General features: G+C 43.6%; 1 protein-coding gene across 1 annotated transcript in view; it reads left to right on the top strand.

Annotated features, from left to right (window-relative positions):
• Positions 1-19,252: 19,252 nt before the first annotated feature.
• NPTXR (neuronal pentraxin receptor) overlaps positions 19,253-25,330 on the top strand; it is a 132,989-nt gene continuing 126,911 nt past the window's right edge. The window contains exon 1 of the mRNA XM_073592540.1: positions 19,253-20,042. Coding sequence (XP_073448641.1) covers positions 19,482-20,042 — 561 coding nt within the window. The 5' untranslated portion in view covers positions 19,253-19,481. The remainder of the gene's footprint in view (positions 20,043-25,330) is intronic.

Here is a 25,330-nt window from a genome sequence, read left to right as displayed (position 1 = left end):
GATGGTGGAGATGATGGATATCTTGAAGAGGGCCGACTATGATGGGAAGCATGGACCTTACCCAAACCCAAATGTGAGAAAGGCCAAAATCATGACTAAAGTTGTGAGAAGTCTGCACAGGAATTTTGGGGTATGACAATCCAAGGATCAATTGAGGAAATGCTGGTCAGACCTGAAATTGAAGGAGCAGGATCAGTACAGAAGGATCAAGAGAGTTCTTCAAAAAAGTAAGTATTTGTCGTGTATTCCTATTATTCTTATTACTTGCTGCTCCATGTGCTTTTCTTTACTGTTGTGCTTTTTAAAATGGCAACTTTCAGGTTCGTTTCAGGTTCCTGCTGGAACTCTGTCCAAGTGATGTTTAACATTTGGGGATACAAAAACATCAGAGAAGGATAAACACCCCTGGACGGAGGACCGCTTCCTGGACTTTGCCATCGCAGGATTTTCCACATATGCCTTTTACACCTGCAGGGGTTAGGCAGTCCGGTGAGTGTAAGCACGAGTGGGGGTGCAGTGAAGGACCGGGACAACACCAGTCAATGCTGAAATCATGTTTTTTTCACCAAAAGGATACACTTTAGGACCTTGATTTTGGACACTTACTGCTTTATACATTTTTGTTGTTTTTCACATATATATTTTCTTTACCTTTCACACATTGCTTTGTTGGACTTTTTTATGCACACATGCTGGGGATTTTTTACTGTCATAATTGTTTGTTCTTTACTGCCAATACTGTTTTATTGCCATAAGTGTTTATTTCGGAGTTCTTGTTTTTACTTTTGGGCACATTTCTATACCTATATAGGCAGTTGGTTCTTATTGAGAAATTGGCACATATATATTTATCTCAGGAGCAAGTTGCACTTTATTATTCTAACACCTGTTGGGAGTGTTGTTTGCACTTTAATAGCTCCCACAACACATTGGTCACACGCATATTAATTGTTTTATTATTTTTTATTATTTTATTATTTTTTCTACATGTATGCCTCCTTTTTTCTTACACTTGTAGGAATCATTATTTAATGCACATATAGCCGGACAGCGCCAATTCCCCTGTTTATAGCAATTTCTGTACACTGGATTTCACCTAGGTGATTTTCATTTTTAGGGGGCAGCAGTCCTTCCTTGTTCCTATTCTCCTAAGCGCGGAATATCGTCACCCACACAGTAATCGTTCGTAGTAAACATCATTTGTTCGCCTACTACAATGTTTTTGGCAGATGCAGGTTAACTACATTTGTTCAGGCATATTTGTCTTAAAAGAAGTTTAGTACATTGTTGTCTAGATGGGTTTGTAATTAGAATGAAATGCAAACTCGATTCAGTGTAAGGAGAGGAGACTCAGCAGCTGTTTACACATCTGGACGCAGGAGCACTAGTGTGGAACACCAGAACAAACTTTTTAGGGTGTCCCACACAGGTGCTCCAGTGGATACTAGGGGTGTCTCCATGTGTGAAACTTGACCAAAAAAGGTACGTATTCCAGCTTTAAAAAAGTGAAAAAAACATGTCTTCAGCTTGGAACTCTGGCAAAACAGACAATTGTACAACACTCAGAATGGTGAAAAAATGTAGCGCATAATAAACATACAAAATACTATAATAGTGTAGTGAAACGAAAAGTCCATATAAAAGTCCATGAACTAAATATATTATGGGCAAGAAATAATTGCCTGTAACCAAAGTGTATGTGATGGAAGAAGTCCAACAGTGTGTAAACACAAAAACAGCAAAAACAGCAACCCGGAAGTGTGGATCCCAAAGTGTTGGTAATGGATGTGCTGATCCGTCCGTGGAAACAACATCAAAAGGAAACACCATGAACTACTGAATAGTAAGTGTATGCCCTTACCAGATCAGGTGGACTCTACTGTCAGCGACATAGAGTCTTCAAGGCAGTGAGCCACACATGGCAGATGAAATAATGTCCTGGTGGTTGGAACGTCTGAGGCAGACTTCAGGGGAACTCCAAGGGCCATACAAGTAGACCGTCACTTCTGGAACTCAAGGGTGGAATCTTGCAGGAAGGGTGTACCAGGGTGGGACACCCACTCACATCAGGATAATATGTGGAGAAAAGAATATTGCTTCCACATAGTGTAGATAAAAAGGGGGTATTGTATTTCTAAAAAAACAATATCAATAAAAGTGATCACAAAAAAATAAGGGGCAACATGGAGAGTGATATAGCAGCCCTACGCGTTTCAACCTAAGGGTCTTCAACTGGGGCCTGGGGTTTTTGTGTTTACACACTGTTGGACTTCTTCCATCACATACACTTTGGTTACAGGCAATTATTTCTTGCCCGTCATATATTTAGTTCATGGACTTTTATATGGACTTTTCGTTTCACTACACTATTATAGTACTTTGTATGTTTATTATGCGCTACATTTTTTTCACCATTCTGTTTATTGTGTTTGTCATAGTGTATGTAGCTGCTACTTTTTGCATTTTAGTTAGCGCAGTGTTTTCCTGCACACCTTCCAATTGTACAACACTTCCAAGCAATGTTTCATATTACTATTTCTGCCCTCAAATATCTGTGTGCTAAGTATGCCTTTTTTTAATTCACATAGGGGAGAAAAGATTCGGAACATCAGAGGACACCAGGGACCCCCAAAAGAAGAGGAAATCCCCACACCACAACCAGAGGATGTGGAGGAAGGAGAGGTTTATGAAGTGGGCGAAATAGTGAGCACAACAGGTGAGTGTCTGAGACCACAGCTTTAGGTAATAGATGGATGCCAGCATATTTATAATACATGGTGTGTTTTTTTTATTTTAGGTGATGTGGATGTTGTGGAAGAAGAAACACATTTCACAAGTGCAAGTGCACACGTCCTCATCGGGGAGATCATGGTGTGCAATTGTGATTTACAGAAGATCAAGGAAGACATCAATGATGTGGAAAAAAGACTCAAAAACATCATTGATGTTTTAGGCAGAATCTAAAACACACCAAAATTTAGCAAATTGTTTGTATTTTTTGAACTTCTCTTTAAAAATTTGAAAGCCAAATTTTGAAGATGCAAACAGTGTGTCAACATGTACTATCTGCCATCACGGGATATCAATGTACGCGTTTTGTAGGTGCAACCCCCTCCTCGCAACTAGATGCACCCCCGAAACACATCCATTGATCCCTCATGATGAGAGCTAACACATGTTGACCTTAGGCATGGGATCAGGAGCAAAATCCCCATTTTGACTCTCAATTTGTGTGCATCTTCAAAATTTGGCTTTCACAGGGGTGACATCACCCCATCTGATGAAGGCAAGATCAATACAGTTTGGACATACTAATGTCTGATATTGCTTTCAATTGATCAAAGTTGAACTTTGTAAGTTCCTGAGTTGTGTATTGTTTTATGTTTTTAAAAACATGCCAGTTTACCACAAAAAAGGATATTTCTACTGCCCAAAAAAAAGAAAAAAAATCCAAAAATATGTTGGCTTGTTCAAAAACCCTTTTCTAAACGCACATGTGAATGTGCACAGAGTAAAAAATTTTCTACTCAACAATGTGTGGCTTCTTCTTTCAATGCTCAATAGCAGTTTTTTGCTTAAGTTGGTGTTTACAGTGACAATGGGGGTTATTACTAAAGGCAAATCCACTTTGCACTACAAGTGCACTTTCAGTGCAGCTTCAGTGCACATTCAAGTGCACTTGTAGTGCTAAGTGTATTTTCCTTTAGTAAATAACACCCACAGTGTTTTATAATTTGCAACAATCAGGCCATTTTCGTCACTCCAAAAAATGAAATCATGGTGCTGAAAATGATGAATATTTGTATCCTTAATGCATTACATACATTGACAACAAAAACAAGGTGTGTGTGTAGCAGACCCACAATATAATAGTTAGGTGAAGAAGAGATTGTCACCTCATGTAATCAAATAAATTACGTTTGCACTATTGAAGAAAATGGCCAAAATGAAAAGCCCATTGGATAACCTAGGAGACAGCTAAAAGAAATACAAGCAGTATATAAAAGGAAATATTTTTCTGTTTAGAATACATATTTATTTAAAAAATGTTTCTTATTAGATTGTAAGCTCTTCTAAGCTCTTCTGAGCAGGGCCCTCTTAATCCTATTGTATTGTATTGTATTATAACTGTATTGTCTCCCTTTTATATTGTATACTGTTGGCGCTATATAAATCCTGAATAATAATAATAATAATTATACATTTTCTGGCATATCAATGGCCCCTCTACCCGCAAAGTACTCCATATATTTTAGACGGACCTCGCGGGCGCTTTGGGGGGGGGCAAGCCAGGATGGCCAGCTTCAAGAGCCGTCAGGGTTTGGTCTTGAAGTCTAGCCTCAGGCCCAAATGAGGCCACATAGTTCATAGAATTTCTCCTTAAAGTGGAGTTCCACCCACTTTTACATTTCTTCAGCATCCCTCACTAAACTGTGCACTGCAAACGAATTGGATATTTTTTTTCTCAGCACCTACTTTAAATCTGCTGTATTCATTTTTCACTTCCTCCTCCCTAGCCATGGCTCATTGCATCATTTCCTGTTTGCAATGCCTTCTGGAAAGGGGTGGCAACTTCCTCTGACACTGCCGTTGCTATGGAAACCTGACCTGAAACCTATTACACTGCTTGTGCTGCACTGAGCATGTGCGAGATCTGCAAGGATGAGATCCAGGAAGAAATACAGTCTGGCTTCAGATGCCCACACTTAAGATGGCCACGGCCTGCTGTAAGTTTATAAAATAACAAACTACTGCTATAAACGAACAAAACAGACCTTAGTTTACAGACTAACTTTACTAGAATACATTAAGCTTGTGTATTATATGGGTATTTAAAAAGTATAATTTTGGCCGGAACACCACTTTAAAAAGTTGTGGAGAATGCAGCATGCAAGGATTATATGGTTAAGTTTATATTCCGCCATATTGATTGGTGTAAGGAATAGGCAGAACCGGCTGGCCATTATCCCGAAAGCATTCTCCACCACTCCTCTGGTCCAGGGTGAGGGTTCTCATGGGGAACAGCCGCATCAGGTGATCACCCAGCCCAAACGCTTCATCAGCGACAAAGACGAATGGAAGAACAGCCACGTTGTCTTCCGGAGGTGGTAATCCCAAACCACCACTTTGGAGCCATCCGTAGAACTCGGTCTGGGCAATGACTCCACCATTCAACATCTAGCCATTCTTCCCCATGTCCACATAGAGAAACTCATATGTCGCCGACACCACCGCCAACATCACTATACTATTAAACCCCTTATAGTTGTAAAAGTATGACCCCGAGTTGGGGGGTGAGACTATGTGGTCCTGTTTCCCATCTATTGCCCCTCCGCAGTTGGGAAAGTCCCACCGCTGGGCAAATTGGGAAGCCACAGTCTGCCATTTCTGCGGCATTGAAGGAAATTGTGGAGTGAAACAAGAAAAAGAAAAATAAGTACTTTTGCACATAACATTGCAAGCAGATTAGACACAAACATTCTTGGCCAACATCAATATAACATTGATTTTAACCACTTACCAACCGACCCATAGCCGAATGACGGCTGCAGGGCGGTTGGATAACTCTGGGAGGGCGTACTATGACGTCCTCCCAGAATTCCCCTCTCGCGCGCCCCCTGGGGCGCGCACCCGAACACATCCGTGACCGCCAGGTTCAGAGGACCCGGCACATCACAGATCCTGGTAAATGGGATCCGTGATGCGCCGGGTCCTCTGAACCTGGCGGTCACGGATGTGTTCGGGTGCGCGCCCCAGGGGGCGCGCGAGAGGGGATCACATGTAAACAGACCGGCGTCATCTGATGACGCCGGTTCCTCTTCTCCCCTCCTGTGTACCGATCGGTACACTGTGAGCGGAGAGGGGGATGGATAGATGGCTGCAGCGCTGTGGGCTGGATGTGTAGTGCCCACAGCGCTGCACAGAGACATCCAGCCATCCATCCATCCATGCTCAGCCATCCCCACTACTCTGCAATGCTGTGCAATACTCTGCAAAGCCCCACATTACCCTGGAATACCCCACATTACTCTGCAAAGCCCCACATTACTCTGCAATACCCCCACAATACTCTGCGAAGCCCCACATTACCCTGGAATACCCCACATTACTCTGCAAAGCCCCACATTACTCTGCAATACCCCCACAATACTCTGCAAAGCCCCACATTACCCTGCAATACCCCGCATTACCCCGCCATACTCCGCCATACCCCGCCATACTCCGCCATACTCCGCCATACCCCGCCATACTCCGACATACCCCGCCATACTCCGACATACCCCGCCATACCCCGACATACCCCGCCATACTCCGACATACCCCGCCATACCCCGCCATACTCCGCCATACCCCGCAATACCCCGCCATACTCCGCAATACCCCGCCATACTCCGCCATACCCCGCCATACTCCGCCATACCCCACCATACCCCGCCATACTCCGCAATACCCCGCCATACTCCGCAATACCCCGCCATACTCCGCAATACCCCGCCATACCCAGCCATACCCAGCCATACCCTGCCATGCTGAGCCATGCTCGGCTGTACTCGACCTCTGTATGTGGCCAGGCTGTGGAAGTCTCACACATGTGGTATTGCCGTACTCAGGAGGAGTAGGAGAATCTATTTTGGTGTGTCATTTTTGGTACGTACATGTTATGTGGTAGAAATATTGTATAAATGGACAACTTTGTGTTAAAAAAAAAATGCGTTTTAACCACTTCCCGCCCGCCGGCCGTCATACAACGTCCTTGACTTTGTGCGGGGATATTTGAATGATGCCTGCAGCTACAGGCATCATTCAGATATCAGCTTTTTCAGCCGGCGATTCCCTACATCATAAGAATGATCATAGCGGCTGTTCCACTGCTTGATTGTTCTTACGGGAGGTGAGAGGGGATGTCCCCCTCCTCCCGCGCTTCTACCGACTCACCGCTACGATCGAAGCCAGGATCGTTTTTTTTTTTTTTTAATTTCAGGCTTCCCAGCCTAGAGGTGAGATGTGGGGTCTTATTGACCCCATATATCACTGTAAAGAGGACCTGTCATGTCATATTCCTATTACAAGGAAGTTTACATTCCTTGTAATAGGAATAAAAGTGGTCAAAATTTTTTTTTTGTGGAAAAAAGCATCAAACTAAAATAAATAAAGTAAAATGAACAATAAAAAAAAAAAAAAATTTTAAAGCGCCCCTGTCCCTGTGTGCTCGCATGCAGAAGCGAACGCATATGTAAGTCCCGCCCACATATGAAAACGGTGTTCAAACCACACATGTGAGGTATCGCTGCGATCGGTAGAGCGAGAGCAATAATTTTGGCCCTAGACCTCCTCTGTAACTCAAAACATGTAACCAGTAAAAAATTTTAAAGCGTCGCCTATGGGGATTTTTGAGTAGCAAAGTTTGGCGCCATTCCACAAGCGCGTGCAATTTTGAAAGGTGACATGTTGGGTATCTATTTACTCGGCGTAACTTCATCTTTCACATTATGCAAAAATATTGGGCTAACTTTACTGTTTTGGTTTTTGTAAAGCACAAAACAGTTTTTTTAAAAAAAAAAACGCGTTAAAAAAATTGCTGCGCAAATACCGTGTGAGATAAAAAGTTGCAACGACTGCCATTGTATTCTCTAGGGTCTTTGCTAAAAAAAAATATATAATGTTTTGGGGTTCTATTTTAATTTTCTAGCTAATAAATGATGATTTTTACATGTAGGAGAGAAATGTCAAAATTGGCCTGGGTTCTCCAGAACGCCTGAAGGTGCTCCCCTGCATGTTGGGCCTCTGTATGTGGCCACGCTGTGTAAAAGTCTCACACATGTGGTATCGCCGTACTCGGGAGTAATAGCAGAATGTGTTTTGGGGTGTAATTTGTGGTATGCATAAGCTGTGTGTGAGAAATAACCTGCTAATATGACAATTTTGTGGAAAAAAAAAAAAGTAAAAAAAAAAACCTTGATTTTGCAAAGAATTGTGGGAAAAAATTACAACTTCAAAAAACTCACCATGCATCTTTCTAAATACCTTGGAATGTCTTCTTTCCAAAAAGGGGTCATTTGGGGGGTATTTGTTAGGGTCTCAAGAAATTAGATAGGCCGTCAGTACTTCAGGTGTGATCAATTTTCAGATATTCGCACCATAGCTTTTGGACTCTATAACTTTCAAAAACACCAAATAATATCCACCAATTTGGGTTATTTTTACCAAAGATATGTAGCGGTATAAATTTTGGCCAAAATATATGAAGAAAAATTACTAATTTGCAAAATATTATAACAGAAATGAAGAAAAATGTATTTTTTTACAGATTTTTCGGTCTTTTTTCTTTTACGGCGCAAAAAATAAAGAACCCAGCGGTGATTAAATACCACCAAAAGAAAGCTCCATTTGTGTGAAAAAAGGACAAAAATTTCATATAGATACAGTGTTGCATGACTGAGTAATTGTCATTCAAAATATGAGAGCACCAAAAGCTGAAAATTGGTCTGGTTAGGAAGGGGGTTTAAGTGCCCAGTTGTCAAGTGGTTATGGAGTATTTAAAGAAACAAATCTAAGGTCCACTTATCAGATTCCTCCCCCTCTGATGGCCCATTGTACAAATTTTAGGGGGGGGGATGTTTTGGACAGGTAACCCTCTCCACTTCATTGAGAGCTGAATGCATAAATAATGTGTGTTTCTTTGGCCAGCCCCTCCTTATTTACACTATTGGCAGCCCACTGGACAGGTAAGAAGTGCCATAATACAAAAATATAAATACACACTGTACAAATTGAAGCACATTTTTACATTCTGCAATTACCTTTTTAAGATAATAGGAGAACAAAACTTTAAACAGTACCATTTAAAAGTATTCAGGCAGGCCTTTTCACTACATGCTTTGGTGAATTCATCCATAAATATGAACACAAAAGAGGTAGGTATAGTGTGTATGGGTTTGGCAAAGTCAGCAGATAGAGGATTGGTATCAGTTGACTTAGTGGTTGGGGGGAGGGAGGGTTCCAAATGATTTTGGGACCTCAAAAAAAGCCTCTGGCACTCTGCCTGAATTTAAGGACACAAATAACGTTTGTACACATTTTAGGGGGTGTTTAGGGTAAAGCACTACTATGGAACTGACAAAATACACTGTTGAGTGACTAGGCTAGGTGTGTATGGGCACAGGATAGCATGCTGGGGAGGTTAGTGAAGGCAAATATGCATGAAGGACAAAAAAGGAACTTGAAAAACTTCCAGCATGCATGAGGATAAAGAGGAAATTCTCAGCATATTACAATCATGGTAATTAGGGAATGATGACATAAATACAATACATTAGCAAACATTAAATACATAGAATGTGATGTTAAAGGATACATCTTACCTTAATATAGTCCTTCTGCAGGACCTGTATGATGGCAGAACAGGTCTCTGGAATAATGATCCACAGAGCCTGGGGGGAGATGCCAGTCGAGAACTTGATGTCCTGTAGACTTCTCCCTGTCGCCAAGTACCGCAATGTGGCGACTAGCCTCTGTTCAGGAGTGATGGCTTGCTGCATGCAGGTGTCCTGCTTCGTAATATAAGGGGACAGCAAAGCCAACAAATGGTGAAAAATGGGGTCCGTCATCCGGATATAATTCCTGAAATCATCAGGATTGTTCTCACGAATCTCCCACAATAAAGGCATGTGGTCACGCTGGAGCAACCAATTCTTCGTCCATGAACTCCTCCCTGCCCTGTTCATGGACTGGGTTTGGGTCAAAGTAAGAAACCCAACACCAAGCCCCTGCACAGCACAAACTCTACAATGAGTACGTACCCGCAACATGGCTTCAAAACGGTCGGCTGGTCAGAATGAACTAACAGAATGCACTGAAAATCAGAAAGGCCTGAGAAGAGTGAGCTGAAAATCAGAAACGAGCGGATAAGAACACACTGAAAATCAAATACGTAGTATAAAAATACGCACGGAAAACCAGATAGGAACTGACTACATGCACTGAAAACCAGATACGAACCCACAAGCACAAACTGAAGAGCAGTAACGATCTGAAAAGCACGAGGCTGAAAAGCGTGAATCATCTCTCACCAAACTTCTACTAACACGAGATTAGCAGAAGGAACCCAAAGGGTGGCGCACTGGCTATTGAACTTCCTCTTTATAGTCCCGTCGTACGTGTTGTACATCAGCGCGTTCTTGATGATCTGAATTTCCGACAACATTTGTGTGACAGTGTGTATGCAAGACAAGTTTGAGCCAACATACGTCGAAAATAAATCACAGGATTTCGTTGTCGGAATGTCCAATTGTGTGTATGCGGCATAACAGTGCATATTTTTAGCACTGATCACTGTAGTAATGTCACCGGTTCCAAAAAAGTTTTAAAAGTGTCAGTTAGGTGTCTTATTTGTCTGCCGAAATGTTGTAGTCACGCTAAAAATTACTGATCGCCGCCAATACTAGTAAAAAAATCCCCAAAATATCCCATAGTTTGCAGATGCAATAACTTTTGCGCAAACCAATCAATATACGTTTATTGGGGGGGTTCAGCAAAAATATGTAGCAGAATACATATTGGCCTAAATTGGTAAAGAAATTAGATTTTTTACATTTTTTTTATTGGGTGTTTTATAGCAGAAAGTAAAAAATATAGTTTTTTTTTTTTTTTTTAATTGTTGCTCTTTTTTTGTTTATAGCCCAAAAAAATAAAAACCTCAGAAGTGATCAAATACCACCAAAAGAAAGCTCTATTTGTGGGGAAAAAAGGAACATCAATTTTATTTGGGTACAGCGTCACATGACCGTGCAATTGTCAGTTAAACTAACGCAGTGCCGTATCACAAAAAATGGCCTGGTCAATAAGCCCAGAACCTGCATTCGCTATATCTGGTCACCCACAGTACACGGATCATGGAAATACAAATCAGTGTCTGGTTAAAGCTTGTAGGAGGAGTTCTTATTCTCCTCTGACTGTCCTATGAGGCTGCAGGTCCCCTGACCCTCTGTCTGGACAGTGCTCTGTCTGGCCCTCCCGAGAAAAGAAAAATCTCTCTAGAAATACACACCAAACTGAGCACGTGCAGAGTGATTCCAAGGCTCTGTGCTATCAGGAGTAGGGATGAGCCGAACACCCCCCGGTTCGGTTCGCACCAGAACCCGCGAACGGACCGAAAGTTCGCACGAACGTTAGAACCCCATTGACGTCTATGGGACTCGAACGTTCGAAATCAAAAGTGCTCATTTTAAAGGCTAATTTGCATGGTATTGTCCTAAAAAGGGTTTGGGGACCCGGGTCCTACCCCAGGGGACATGTATCAATGCAAAAAAAACTTTTAAAAACGTCCGTTTTTTCGGGAGCAGTGATTTTAATGATGCTTAAAGTAAAAAAAAAAAAGTGAAATATTCCTTTAAATATCGTACCTGGGGGGTGTCTATAGTATGCCTGTAAAGTGACGCGTGTTTCCCATGTTTAGAACAGTCCCTGCACCAAATGTCATTTTTAAAGGAAAAAATCTCATTTAAAACTGCTTGCGGGTTTAATGTCATGTCGGGTCATGGCAATATGGATGAAAATCAGTGAGACAAACGGCATGGGTACCCCCCAGTCCATTACCAGGCCCTTTGGGTCTTGTATGGATATTAAGGGGAACCCCGCACCCAAATTAAAATAAGGAAAGGTGTGGGGCCACCAGGCCCTATATACTCTGAACAGCAGTATACAGGCGGTGCAAACAAGACAGGGACTGTAGGTTTGTTGTTAAGTAGAATCTGTTTGTAATTTTGAACATTTTTAACGTGTTTAGCTCCAGCCAAAAAATCTTTTCTAAGCTTTTTGGAAAACATAGGGAAGGGTTATCACCCCTGTGACATTTGTTTTGCTGTCTTTCCTCCTCTTCAGAAGATTTCACCTCACTTTTTTGTCCCAATGAAAAATGTTTTTTGAAAATTTGGGTTTTTTTGTGGAACAAGGATTGGAAAGCATCAGTGGAAAGGAGAAATTGTTTTCCCATATTAACTCTTACAGGAGAGAATTTCCCTTCCTAGGGGTAGATTTCATCTCACTTCCTGTTGTCTCCTTCCGTTTGCAAGTAGGAGTCGTTTGTAAGTTAGATGTTTGAAAGTAGGGTCCTGCCCTATATACTCAGCAGAAATTTGGGCCTTAGGTGTTGCTGTGGCCACAACACTGTAAGCCCTCACAGGGCCCTGCTGTGAAATATTAGATCAAGAATTGTAATTACATGCCCCTGTTGAACAGGAGCTGAAAAATTAGGCCTTAGGCACTGGTGCTGGTGCCACAACACTGCAACCCCTCACAGACACTCTAGTTGGAACGCAGGAACGAGCCCTGCTGCAAAGTATTGCTTCAAAAATTGTAATTACACGCCCCTGTTAGACAGGGGCAGAAAAATTGGGCCTTAGGCACTGGTGCTGGTGCCACAACACTGCAACCCCTCACAGACACTCTAGTTGGAACGCAGGAACGAGCCCTGCTGCAAAGTATTGCATCAAAAATTGTAATTACACGCCCCTGTTAGACAGGGGCAGAAAAATTGGGCCTTAGGCACTGGTGCTGGTGCCACAACACTGCAACCCCTCACAGACACTCTAGTTGGAACGCAGGAACGAGCCCTGCTGCAAAGTATTGCATCAAAAATTGTAATTACACGCCCCTGTTAGACAGGGGCAGAAAAATTGGGCCTTAGGCACTGGTGCTGGTGCCACAACACTGCAACCCCTCACAGACACTCTAGTTGGAATGCAGGAACGAGCCCTGCTGCAAAGTATTACATCAAAAATTGTAATTACACGCCCCTGTTAAACAGGGGCTGAAAAATTGTGCCTTAGGCACTGGTGGTGGCGCCCAGAACCAAAAATGTTCTTACAAGCTATCAGCGTGATGATTGAGGAGGAAGAGGATAATTACTTAGGGATAGTCACTCAGCATCAGCATAGGCAGTCTTTGAAGGGATCTGAGATTTCAAAAAAAATTATTCGGTTACATCAGCATCAGGTGCTTGGTAGCTGGTGGTGATCCAAGACTCATTCATTTTTATGAAGGTCAGCCGATCGACCGAGTCGGTGGACAGACGCACCCTGTGATCGGTTACCACGCCTCCAGCAGCACTGAATGTGCGTTCCGAAAGAACGCTGGATGCAGGACAGGCCAGTAGCTCAATTGCATACTGTGCAAGCTCTGGCCAGTGATCCATCCTCAAGACCCAGTAACCCAGAGGATTTTCGGTGGGAAAGGTGTCCAAGTCTGATCTTGCCCCTAGGTATTCCTGTACCATGTAAAACAGACGCTGGCGATGGTTGCTGGAACCGATCATACCTTGGGGCTGCGGACCAAAAAATTGTCTGAATGCATCGGTCAGACGGCCACCTTCTCCACCGCTCCTTCTTTGACTGACCGAAGCCTCAGCAACACGTTGTCCAGAAACAGGAGTTTGTAACCTCCCAGTCTCTGGGAACGCGTTGCACAGACCTTTCTGCAAGGCCTCCCGAAGATGTTTCATCCTCTGCTCCCTCTGCGATGGCAAGATAAGGTCCGCAACCTTACCCTTGTAACGTGGATCAAGGAGGGTTGCCAGCCAGTATTGGTCCTTCTCCTTGATACCACGAATACGAGGATCCTTACGCAGGCTTTGCAGGATCAGGGAGGCCATGCAGCGTAGGTTTGCTGAGGCATTCGGTCCGGAGTCCTCTGGGTCACTAAGAACGACATGGTCCGCAGCCACCTCCTCCCAGCCACGTACAAGTCCATGTGTTTCTTGGGACTGATCCCTTAAAGACTGCTGCTGATGCTGAGTGCCAGGCTCCACCTCCATACTGACACAATCTTCCTCCTCCTCCTCTTCCTCCTCGTCCTCTTCCTGTGTGATCGGCGGGCACGCAGGAACACTGTCTGGATAAAGGGGGCCTTGAGAGCTAAGGAAGTCCTCCTCTTCCTGCCTCTGTTCTGCCTCAAGTGCCCTGTCCATTATTCCACGCAGCGTGTGCTCCAACAGGTGGACAAGGGGGACAGTGTCACTGAATCATGCACTGTCACTGCTCACCATCCTCGTGGCCTCCTCGAATGGTGACAGGACAGTGCATGCATCCCTGATCATGGCCCACTGGCGTGGGGAAAAAAAACCAAGCTCCCATGACCCTGTCCTGGTGCCATAGTCGCACAGGTACTCATTGATGGCCCTCTGCTGCGTGTGCAGCCGCTGCAGCATGGCCAACGTTGAGTTCCACCTGGTGGGCATGTCACAGATTAGGCGGTTCTTGGGCAGGTTAAACTCCTTTTGGAGGTCCGTCAGCCGAGCACTGGCATTATATGACCGGCGGAAATGCACACAGACTTTCCTGGCCTGCCTCAGGACATCCTGTAAGCCCGGGTACCTGCCCAAGAACCGCTGCACCACCAAGTTAAGGACGTGAGCCAAACAGGGCACATGGGTCATTTGTCCCTGTCGGAGGGCAGAGAGGAGGTTGGTGCCATTGTCGCAAACCACCATTCCTGCCTTAAGTTGGCGTGGCGTCAACCACCTCTGAACCTGCCCCTGCAGAGCTGACAGAACCTCTGCCCCAGTGTGGCTCCTGTCCCCCAAGCACACCAGCTCAAGCACCGCATGGCATCTTTTGGCCTGCGTACTTGCGTAGCCCCTTGAACGCCTACGGAGCACCGCTGGTTCCGAGGAAGAGGCCATGGAGGAAGAAGAAGAGGAGGGGGTGGAGGAGAGAGGTGTGTCACAATCAGCATTTTGGAGGCGTGGTGGCGGAACAACCTCCAACACTACTGCACCTTGTCCTGCATCCTTCCCAGCTGCCAGCAGAGTCACCCAATGCGCCGTGAAACTTAGGTAACGTCCCTGTCCATGCCTGCTGGACCATGAGTCAGCGGTAATATGCACCTTACCGCTGACCGCCCTGTCCAGCGAGGCATGGACATTGCCTTCCACATGCCGGTAGAGAGCCGGAATCGCCTTCCGTGAGAAAAAGTGGCGTTTGGGTACCTGCCACTGAGGAACCGCACATTCCACAAACTCACGGAAGGGGGCAGAGTCTACCAACTGAAAAGGCAGCAGTTGAAGTGCTAGCAATTTTGCCAAGCTATCATTCAACCGCTGGGCATGTGGATGGCTGGGAGCAAACTTCTTTCGGCGGTGCAGCAGCTGGGGCAGGGAAATTTGCCTGGTACAATCTGACGTCGGTGTACCAAAAGCAGATTGCCCACAAGTACTTGGCTGTGACACACCTAATTCTACACCTTCATTCCTCTCACTGCAGGTCTCAGAGAGGACTGAAGGTCTAGTGGGGTTGGAAATCTCAGCTGATGAGGAGCAAGGAGAGATCCTCTTTGTTCTTTGGTGTGGGCTTTTTAGATACGCTTGCCAACGAACTGCATGGCAGGTCAACATATGTCTGGTCAAGCATGTGGTACCCAAGCGGGAGATGTTTTGGCCACGCGAGATACGCTTGAGACATATGTTGCAAATAGCAGCGGTGCGATCTGATGCACTCGTCTCAAAAAAGGCCCACACCAAAGAACTTTTTGAATAACGCGCAGAGACTGCAGCGCCCTGCACATGTGGAGCTTTGGGGTGTGATGCAGTCAATGTGCTGCCCTTAGGCTGGCCCCTGGAGGGCATCCTGCCTCGTTGGTGATGTGCCGCCGCCTCCTCCTCCTCCTCCTCCTCCTCTCTCCTATCAGGCACCCACGTTGAGTCAGTGACCTCATCATCCCCTCCCTCCTCATCACTGGAGCAAACCTGGCAGTATACTGCAGCAGGGGGAGCATGACTGCCAGATTGCTGTCCTTCTTGGGCACCCCCTCTGTCCGTGCTCATGTTACTGCCTTCATCGAGCTCAGTATCGTCATCAGAGCCTTCCAAACGCTGGGCATCCTCCTGGAGCATGTACCCAACACTGTGGTCAAACAGTTCGAGGGAATCCTCATGAGGACATGGTGGAGCTAGGGAAGGAGTCACTGATGACATTGAGCTGAGGGAAGAGGCCGCTGCTTTGCCAGACAAAGCACCCTGGGCATGGGTGAGAGAGGATGAGGAGGATGAGGACGGCTTGGTCATCCACTCGACCAAGTCTTCCGCATGTTGCGGCTCAACACGGCCAGCTGCCGAAAAAAAGGCCAAGCGTGTCCCATGGCCACGTGCTGATGAGGATGCACCGTCTCCACGACCAGCACTAGACACAGAGCCTGCTTGCCCTCTCTTATTGGCTTGTGACTGTCTGCCTCTCCTTCTTGGCCTTCCAGACATACTAATGGCCTGTAGCTGCACTAAGCTGGGATAGAACACCTGTAATTTTCTTCAGGTAGCTTTATATACTGTAACCAGACAAGCCTGCCTGTCAGTAGGAAGATAACAGGAACGGATCTAGCTGAACACTGTGAGCAGGACGCACTGTACTAAATGTAAATAGTCTAGCTGCCTGACCGTGGTACTAATAGGATCAAATAGAACACCTGTAATTTTCTTCAGGTAGCTTTATATACTGTAACCAGACAAGCCTGCCTGTCAGTAGGAAGATAACAGGAACGGATCTAGCTGTACACTGTGAGCAGGACGCACTGTACTAAATGTAAATAGTCTAGCTGCCTGACCGTGGTACTAATAGGATCAAATAGAACACCTGTAATTTTCTTCAGGTAGCTTTATATACTGTAACCAGACAAGCCTGCCTGTCAGTAGGAAGATAACAGGAACAGATCTAGCTGAACACTGTGAGCAGGACGCACTGTACTAAATGTAAATAGTCTAGCTGCCTGACCGTGGTACTAATAGGATCAAATAGAACACCTGTAATTTTCTTCAGGTAGCTTTATATACTGTAACCAGACAAGCCTGCCTGTCAGTAGGAAGATAACAGGAACGGATCTAGCTGAACACTGTGAGCAGGACGCACTGCACTAAATGTAAATAGTCTAGAAGATAACAGGAACGGATCTAGCTGAACACTGTGAGCAGGACGCACTGCACTAAATGTAAATAGTCTAGAAGATAACAGGAACGGATCTAGCTGAACACTGTGAGCAGGACGCACTGCACTAAATGTAAATAGTCTAGAAGATAACAGGAACGGATCTAGCTGAACACTGTGAGCAGGACGCACTGCACTAAATGTAAATAGTCTAGAAGATAACAGGAACGGATCTAGCTGAACACTGTGAGCAGGACGCACTGCACTAAATGTAAATAGCAGGAACGGATCTAGCTGAACACTGTGAGCAGGACGCACTGCACTAAATGTAAATTGTCTAGAAGATAACAGGAACGGATCTAGCTGAACACTGTGAGCAGGACGCACTGCACTAAATGTAAATAGCAGGAACGGCTCTAGCTGAACACTGTGAGCAGGACGCACTGCACTAAATGTAAATAGCAGGAACGGATCTAGCTGAACACTGTGAGCAGGACGCACTGCACTAAATGTAAATAACAGGAACGGATCTAGCTGAACACTGTGAGCAGGACGCACTGCACTAAATGTAAATAGTCTAGAAGATAACAGGAACGGATCTAGCTGAACACTGTGAGCAGGACGCACTGCACTAAATGTAAATAGCAGGAACGGATCTAGCTGAACACTGTGAGCAGGACGCACTGCACTAAATGTAAATAGCAGGAACGGATCTAGCTGAACACTGTGAGCAGGACGCACTGCACTAAATGTAAATAGCAGGAACGGATCTAGCTGAACACTGTGAGCAGGACGCACTGCACTAAATGTAAATAACAGGAACGGATCTAGCTGAACACTGTGAGCAGGACGCACTGCACTAAATGTAAATAGCAGGAACGGATCTAGCTGAACACTGTGAGCAGGACGCACTGCACTAAATGTAAATAGCAGGAACGGATCTAGCTGAACACTGTGAGCAGGACGCACTGCACTAAATGTAAATTGCAGGAACGGATCTAGCTGAACACTGTGAGCAGGACGCACTGCACTAAATGTAAATAGTCTAGAAGATAACAGGAACGGATCTAGCTGAACACTGTGAGCAGGACGCACTGCACTAAATGTAAATAGCAGGAACGGATCTAGCTGAACACTGTGAGCAGGACGCACTGCATTAAATGTAAATAGTCTAGATAGAAGATAACAGGAACGGATCTAGCTAAACTGAATACAGTGTATATATATATATGCAACACCTGGGATGCATATATATACACAATACACTGTAAGTGCAGCTAACTGACTGACTGTTCTGCCTAATCTATCTAACTCAAATCAAATGACACTGTCTCTCTCTCTCTCTATCTCTCAGCACACCGGAACACACACTACACAGGGCCGCCGTGCAGGCGGCCTTATATAGTGTGGGGTGTGTACTAAATCCCCTGAGCCATAATTGGCCAAAGCCACCCTGGCTTTGGCCAATTACAGCTCTCTCTACTGACGGCGCTGTGATTGGCCAAGCATGCGGGTCATAGTGCATGCTTGGCCAATCATCAGCCAGCAATGCACTGCGATGCCGCAGTGAATTATGGGCCGTGACGCGCCACACGAATTTAGTGCGAACGGCCCATATCGTTCGCAATTCGGCGAACAGCCGATGTTCGAGTCGAACATGGGTTCGACTCGAACACGAAGCTCATCCCTAATCAGGAGATGGATTGGGGACAGTGGAAGATGGGGAGGATCAAAGAAGACTGGATAAAACAGCTTTTTTTACACAAATGTGGAGGATTAACCCCTTAGGTTCCACAGTGGGTATAACCAGCATGCTTTACTGCATATACAGACTGATTTTACTGTTGTAACACTTTAAGAGGGTAAAACCTTCCGGGGGTGAAGTGGTTACCATATGATTTTACATTTTGACCATAGATAGGCTTTACCTAAAAAGTTCCAGTTAAGAAGCTGTCATTACACCTTCAGCAGTGGTTTAAAATCTGAAGCCAGCCTTCGGGTTGCCAAGGCATCTAACATTTCAGATGTCAAAGAAATCTATTCAATAATAAATGTCTTCCTACGCTTGTCGGAAATGCTGTAACAAAACATCAATACATTTGTCTTGTGTGTTAAAATGTATTTGATATTTAAATAGTGTGTCAATAAATTAGCAAAAAAATGAGGATGATGCTGCATAAATCAGTTCCCACGTGTCATTTCTAATGGTATCTCTCTATAAATATCACATTCCCTGTACATCAAGCCTGGTGGAAGAGTTAGGGGTTAAAAGATGCCTTGCTAACTCACTAGAGAAATAACAAAAAAAAAAAAAATGATGAAAGTGGGGGTGGGGAGGGAGTAATGACGTGTAACCCTCTCCTCCCTTTCTAAGTCACAGACCAAGCATCGGCTGTGCATTGTATAGAGTGGGCTCGGTGTGGTCACAGCTCTCTCCATCTGGTGCTCTATGCAGTGAGGGATCCTCCTCTGTCCATCACCTCCATTCAGGTCCCGGGGTGGAAGCCTCTTTTCTTAGATCGCCCCCCTGTAGCTGTCACCCTGAAGTTTCTGGCCGTCTTACTGGTGGCCGGAATGCTTGCATTCCTAGGTGCCATCATATGTATTATAGCCAGCGTCCACCCCGCCGCCAAGGGACCTGTCCTTGGTGCTGAAAATGAGTCGGCTCCAGCCGTTCCCAATGAGAAGAGCCTGGGAGCTCTCCATGGTGTCAAGACTTTGTACGGATCGAAGGACGCCTTCCTGGAGCTTCCAGGATCCAAGAGCCAGTCTCCCCCCAGCTTCAGTAGACTCATCTGCACCCCCTTAGCCATGGAGTGCCCCTCTGATGTCCAGAGAGACTCCCCCCAACCTGCCGGAGAAGAGCTCCTCACCCTTCAGAACACCGCCGAGCAGCTCCGGCACACCATGCTGCAGCAGAAGAAGCAGATCCTTACCGACCAGGAGGCCATCCGGGAGCTCACCGGTAAGCTGAGCCGCTGTGAGAACGGCCTGGACAAGGGCTACCAGGAGGGGACCGATGGATGGGGTCCCAAGGAAGGAGCCATGGGGGATCTGCCCCTGGACTCCCCACAGGCAGTGCAGGAGTTGGAGGAGGCGGTCAGGACGCTGAAGGATCGCATTGAAAAAATTGAGGTGAGCAGAAAAACGGAGTCTCTACAACTAGTAATGGGCGATGATGTGTGTGGGGTGAGGAATGTTTAGACATGGGGTATCATTATATGAATTACATGGAGAAGAGGGTTTAATGACACCATGAGATGTGTCTTCATAAAAAATCCATGGCAGACTATCTATACTGGCTGTCTATCATACACACAGAGGAGAGAGATGAATGAGTGCTAGTAATGGGTGTAAGCATGACATGGTGTCATAGATTCACCCCCATCACTAATGGTTGCACCTGGGTCTACTACAACCTGTTTGTTATACGAAGGGAGGTGGTGGGAGCTATTATAAAGGATCTTCAATTGTAAAATCAAGTAAAAATATGAAACGTATTTTTTTCACCAAAAATAAAGTATATATTATTAGAACAAAATAAACTGTTCTTAACGAATAAACAGTACTATAATCATATCTATCTATCTATCTATCTATCTATCTATCTATCTATCTATCTATCTATAAATCTTCCATCATTTTCTATCTATCTTAACATCTATCGATCATTTATCATCCAATCTATCTATTTATATATTTATATAGTACATTTCTATTTTATTACATGCATATATAACAAAACTAGGGTCATTCTTATCTATCTATCTATCTATCTATCTATCTATCTATCTATCTATCTATCTATCTATCTATCTATCTATCTATCTATCTATCTATCTATCCATGTATCTATCTATCTATCTATCTATCTATCTATCTATCTATCTATCTATCTATCTATCTATCTATCTATGCTATTATTTTATATTGTACATTTCCATTTTATTACATACACATACAACAAGACTTAGGCTCACTCTAATTTCCTAGCAAACGTGTGCTACCCTGACATATACACTATGATTGGTTTCTTCCTTCATATATAAAACCCGGTGTTCAGTATACATTTCTTGAATTCTGTGCTCCTATGAAATTGTAGTAAAATACTGGAGCTGAATGAATGACAGCAGATTAGTGTGGCAGCAGATCCATTCATTCTCATGGTTCATTATCAGATATGGAATTCTTTCCTCTGTCTGTCTGTGTCTTTTTGTGTCTTTTGGTGTAATAGACCTAAACTGAAACCAACGGACCTTGAACCTGATATAACATGATATAAGTCATTTAGTCACTTTAGCTGGAAGTATAAGGACATTTTATGGTAAGGGGAAGGATTTATTTGCATAGACAGTGTAATGGGAATCACCTATACAAGCAGAATACACCAAGTCTGTCCCAATGAACAGGCAGACACAAAGCAAAAACTGCACATTCATTTGTCTACTGTGCATATGTTTCTAGCCTGGCTATAAACTCCTAATATAATATACCTGTATTTGCAGAAGTTGAAAAAATATAGTTATATAAAGTAACTGCGACTTGTATAGTACAGAAATGTACATAATATAACTGGAGATATAAAAACTGGTGATTCTAATCCAATTTCTGTGCAGTCTTATATTTCCAGGGAGTTATGAATTAGACAAATATGTCCAAGTCCATATTTTTCATTGATTCATAAATTTACATCTTGCTTAAATATGCACATGAAGATTTGTCCAATGTGCAGAGAATCATGCAATTCATAAATTGCGATTGCCTGGCTTTATCCACAGGTTGGAGAAACCTGAATGCGTTTAGTGAAGCAAATTGATAATTCTCAATCATTGAAGAAGATGAGGTTTGCCAGATTTGCCTAACTGATGCATTTGCTGATCGCTAACTATAGCCTGGGAGACGATTATTTCAGACTCACAAATCAATCCTAATGTCAGTATTGGCGGCATATTAAGTAGGATCGCAGAAAGACAAGATTGAACATTATGCATGTTTCAGATGTTCTTTAAGTAAGACAATGGTTATAGTACAAATTTATTTTCTTATTATTTTAAGCCTTTTCAATTAAAACATGTTGAAAAAAAATGCATCTGATACAGCTGAGTTTGTTAGGTTGCGCTAGTTAGAAACAGACATCTATTTGATGGGGCTTATTTAACAAGAAAAAGGTGATAATTCATACTGTTCCAAAAAATGATTCCTAAATCTGTTTAGTTTGGTAAAATAGGAAATAGCCTCTGCTTGCTTGTGATGCCTTAGGGCATCTCAGCTATTATTAAATATAATTTATAGCTAAATAATTTCTAGTTGGTTAATAACTGTATCTCTTATCATCACTTTCTGATATACATCTGTAAATTATGCATTCATCAATAATTAATTCCACATCCCATTTCTGGCCCCCCTCCAGCAAGCTCACTATGCCATCTCATTAACACATCTCCTCAATCTTGATTCTCCTGTGGGTAGACTTCCTGTTTCTCAGGGATACAGTTCTCTTTCCATTACAACCTGGAGAATCGATTGAGTAAAATGATGCTGAGTACTGTCTTTCTAATAGGCAGTCACCCCCTGCTAAGGAACTGGCAGAGGCTTAAGAGAACCATATTGAATAATATATACATCTGAGGGGAAAAATGAGTTTGTGGTATAAAAAATATAAATCATATGGTTTTTTTTTTCCATACATTGGACTAATTATACGCAGTGCACACTTTAATAACGGTCCAAGTTGCAGAGTGCACTAACACATAACAGTAAGATTTCAGCTGTTTAGACATGTAAAAACAATGAAAGAAGATGGCTGGTTACCTGTTATGGGTTCATGTACTTTGCCTATAGCTTTTTGCATTTTAATTAACCTAATAATGTTGACATCTTGCTTCCCCTAGAGTTGATTTCAGCTGGACTGTAAGTAAAAATCCCACTAGCAAAGCTTTATATATAATGCCATGTTTAGCCTGAGCCTTAAAGTATATATGTAGATAAATACCTTTCTAGGTGTTTGTTTGGAACAGGCCTTTGACAGACTGCAAGTTACTTTGGACAGTTTGAAATGAGAGGAAATGCAGTCTGTCCCTACTGACCAAGAGGGACGCACTGAGTTCCCCCTTATTAATATATGAAACAGAAGTTCAGGTTTTAGATCTTTATTACTTTGTTGGGACAGGCAGTGTTTACAACTGAATAAAGTGGGACTTCAGTCATTTTTTCTATCTTTCCATCTATTAAATCCTCTGCCCTTGTTGTTTTAACTTTGGATAGTAAAACAATTTTTTTTTCTGCCAGTACATACCTTATACAGCCCACTTCATGTTTTTTGTCTGGTAAAAAGCCTAGATTTATGACATCATGCACAGCTCTCTCTCCCTCTCCTGAGAGTTTGCCAGGAAAGGAGAGGGGATGAGTCATAAGAGGGCCAATGAGAGCTGCAGAGCTGGAGGTGTGTCTCTGTGTGTCTATGTAAATCCAGGAAGTGAACAGGCAGCAGCTTCAGCTGCCCACAGTTAAAATGGTTGCAGCAAGACTCAGTGGGGGGAGATTTTTGCAGCATATTTGGCAAGTACAGAATCACAGTATATATAAAATAATATGCAAAGTGGTGGGAGGGAAGCTTCAGAATGGCAAAGATTTTTATTACAAATAATGTGAGCAGACTGTAGTTCCTCTTTAAAGAGCCTGATGTGTGTGTGATAACGCTGGATTGATAAAAGTGAAAGTTGGTTCTGATGGATCTACTGTAAAATGATTTTTCCTTCAAAGAAGCAGATCCTTGATCTGTATGAGTGTATGAGTGGACCCTGTTCTGGAATTAGGCTACTACCTCATTAAAAGCAACAAGTGCTTGCCAGATGGTAAAGTCTTGGATGTGTACTCAGGAGTGCCTGGTATATGAGTTCATCTCACTTGACTGACTTTGTGAAACATTTAATGGTTAAGAACATCAAATACAGCCAACTGATTTCAGGGGAAAAAAAGCTCTCCCATTTTTCAGGGCTTGAGCAGCCAATGTTAATAAAATCATGACAGAATGCACTGGGAACTGTGTTAAGGCTTGATGAAGACTAACATCTCTTTATTGTACTAAAGACAGCTAGTGAGATGGACTAGGGACTATGGATGGGATGGGATGTATTGTGTGCATAGAGCACTGCACTTGACCACAACTAATGAGCACTGCTTCATACAAAGAAATGGAAGCGAGGGCGTAAAGGAAAGGTTCAGAAGCTCACAAAGGACATTACAAGTAGGGAGATAAAAGAACTGATTTAATGAAAAATAGCTTACAGTACCATTAAGTAGTGGATGTGTATAGATTATGTGTGGAGAATAAAGATATTGTTTAGCGTCACTTTAAGCTAAAATTCTCATTTGCAGTGCAGCAAATGTGTATGAAGAGGGACCAAGAGCAGTGGATCAATACCAATTCACTTACAGAAGCAAAATTTCCTATTTACAAAAGTCATTGTCTAAAACAGGTTACTATTAGCGAATATAACATTGAATTCATGGTAAATATCTGAACTGTTAGGCCCCTTTCACACGATCGGACCGTTCAGGTCCGCCTGTCAGTTTTGACTATTAGCCTATGTTAGCCTATGGAGCGACGGATGTCAGCGGAGACATGTCCGCTGACATCCGACCCCGTCTGATCCGCTAAAAGCAGATGGATGGCTCTACGTCCAGATCCGTCGCTGGCGGATCGGATCGGGTGAGATCTGATGAAAACGGACATGCTGTCCGTTTTCATCCGATCCCTCCATAGGCAGCAGCGGCGCCTGACAAGCCCCTCCCCGCTCAGTGAGCAGAGAGGGACCTGTCATCCCCGGCTCAACGGAGATCAACGAAGAGATCTCCCGCTGAGCCGGAGGACCGAGGCGGGCTCCGTGGAAACGGAGTCCGCCTCGTGTGAATGAGGGCTTACTGATAACTTTGCTATTAAAGAATGGGAAATCAAGATATTTACAGATAGCAGCAAATGTGGCTCAGTTGGGTAAATGTATCAACCACTGCAGATAACCTAGTGAGTAATCAACAAATCATTTATTTGGCACGTTAACAATAAACCCTATAACATGAAAAGCTACCATGTTAAAGTGAAATAAGAGCATAAAACAAAGATTTCACTGATTTCTTCTTTCCTAGCACTATCATTATGGATAGAAGAAGGGAGGCGTATAAACCCTATTAGTTCTTTGTTTGTTTTTTTTGCCATCTGTGTCCCATTAGAGAGATTTCCATTTACTTCCTGTCCCGTAGCCAAAGCAGGAAGTGAAAAGAAATCCCTCCAAAGTGAGGGAGTCCCTGGTATTCCCATTGAAAAATTTTTAAATTTTAAAATTTTCCTGTTCTGGTTACAATCCATAATTTAGGGCTTTTAGTGTTAACAGTAAACAGGAAAAATAGAGAAGGTGAATCTCCCT

The sequence above is a fragment of the Aquarana catesbeiana genome, linkage group LG07, assembly GCF_042186555.1.
Source record: "Aquarana catesbeiana isolate 2022-GZ linkage group LG07, ASM4218655v1, whole genome shotgun sequence".
NCBI classification, from domain to species: domain Eukaryota; kingdom Metazoa; phylum Chordata; class Amphibia; order Anura; family Ranidae; genus Aquarana; species Aquarana catesbeiana.
The sequence above is the reverse complement of the archived record's forward strand: the minus strand, read 5'-3'. Positions and strand labels throughout refer to the sequence as shown.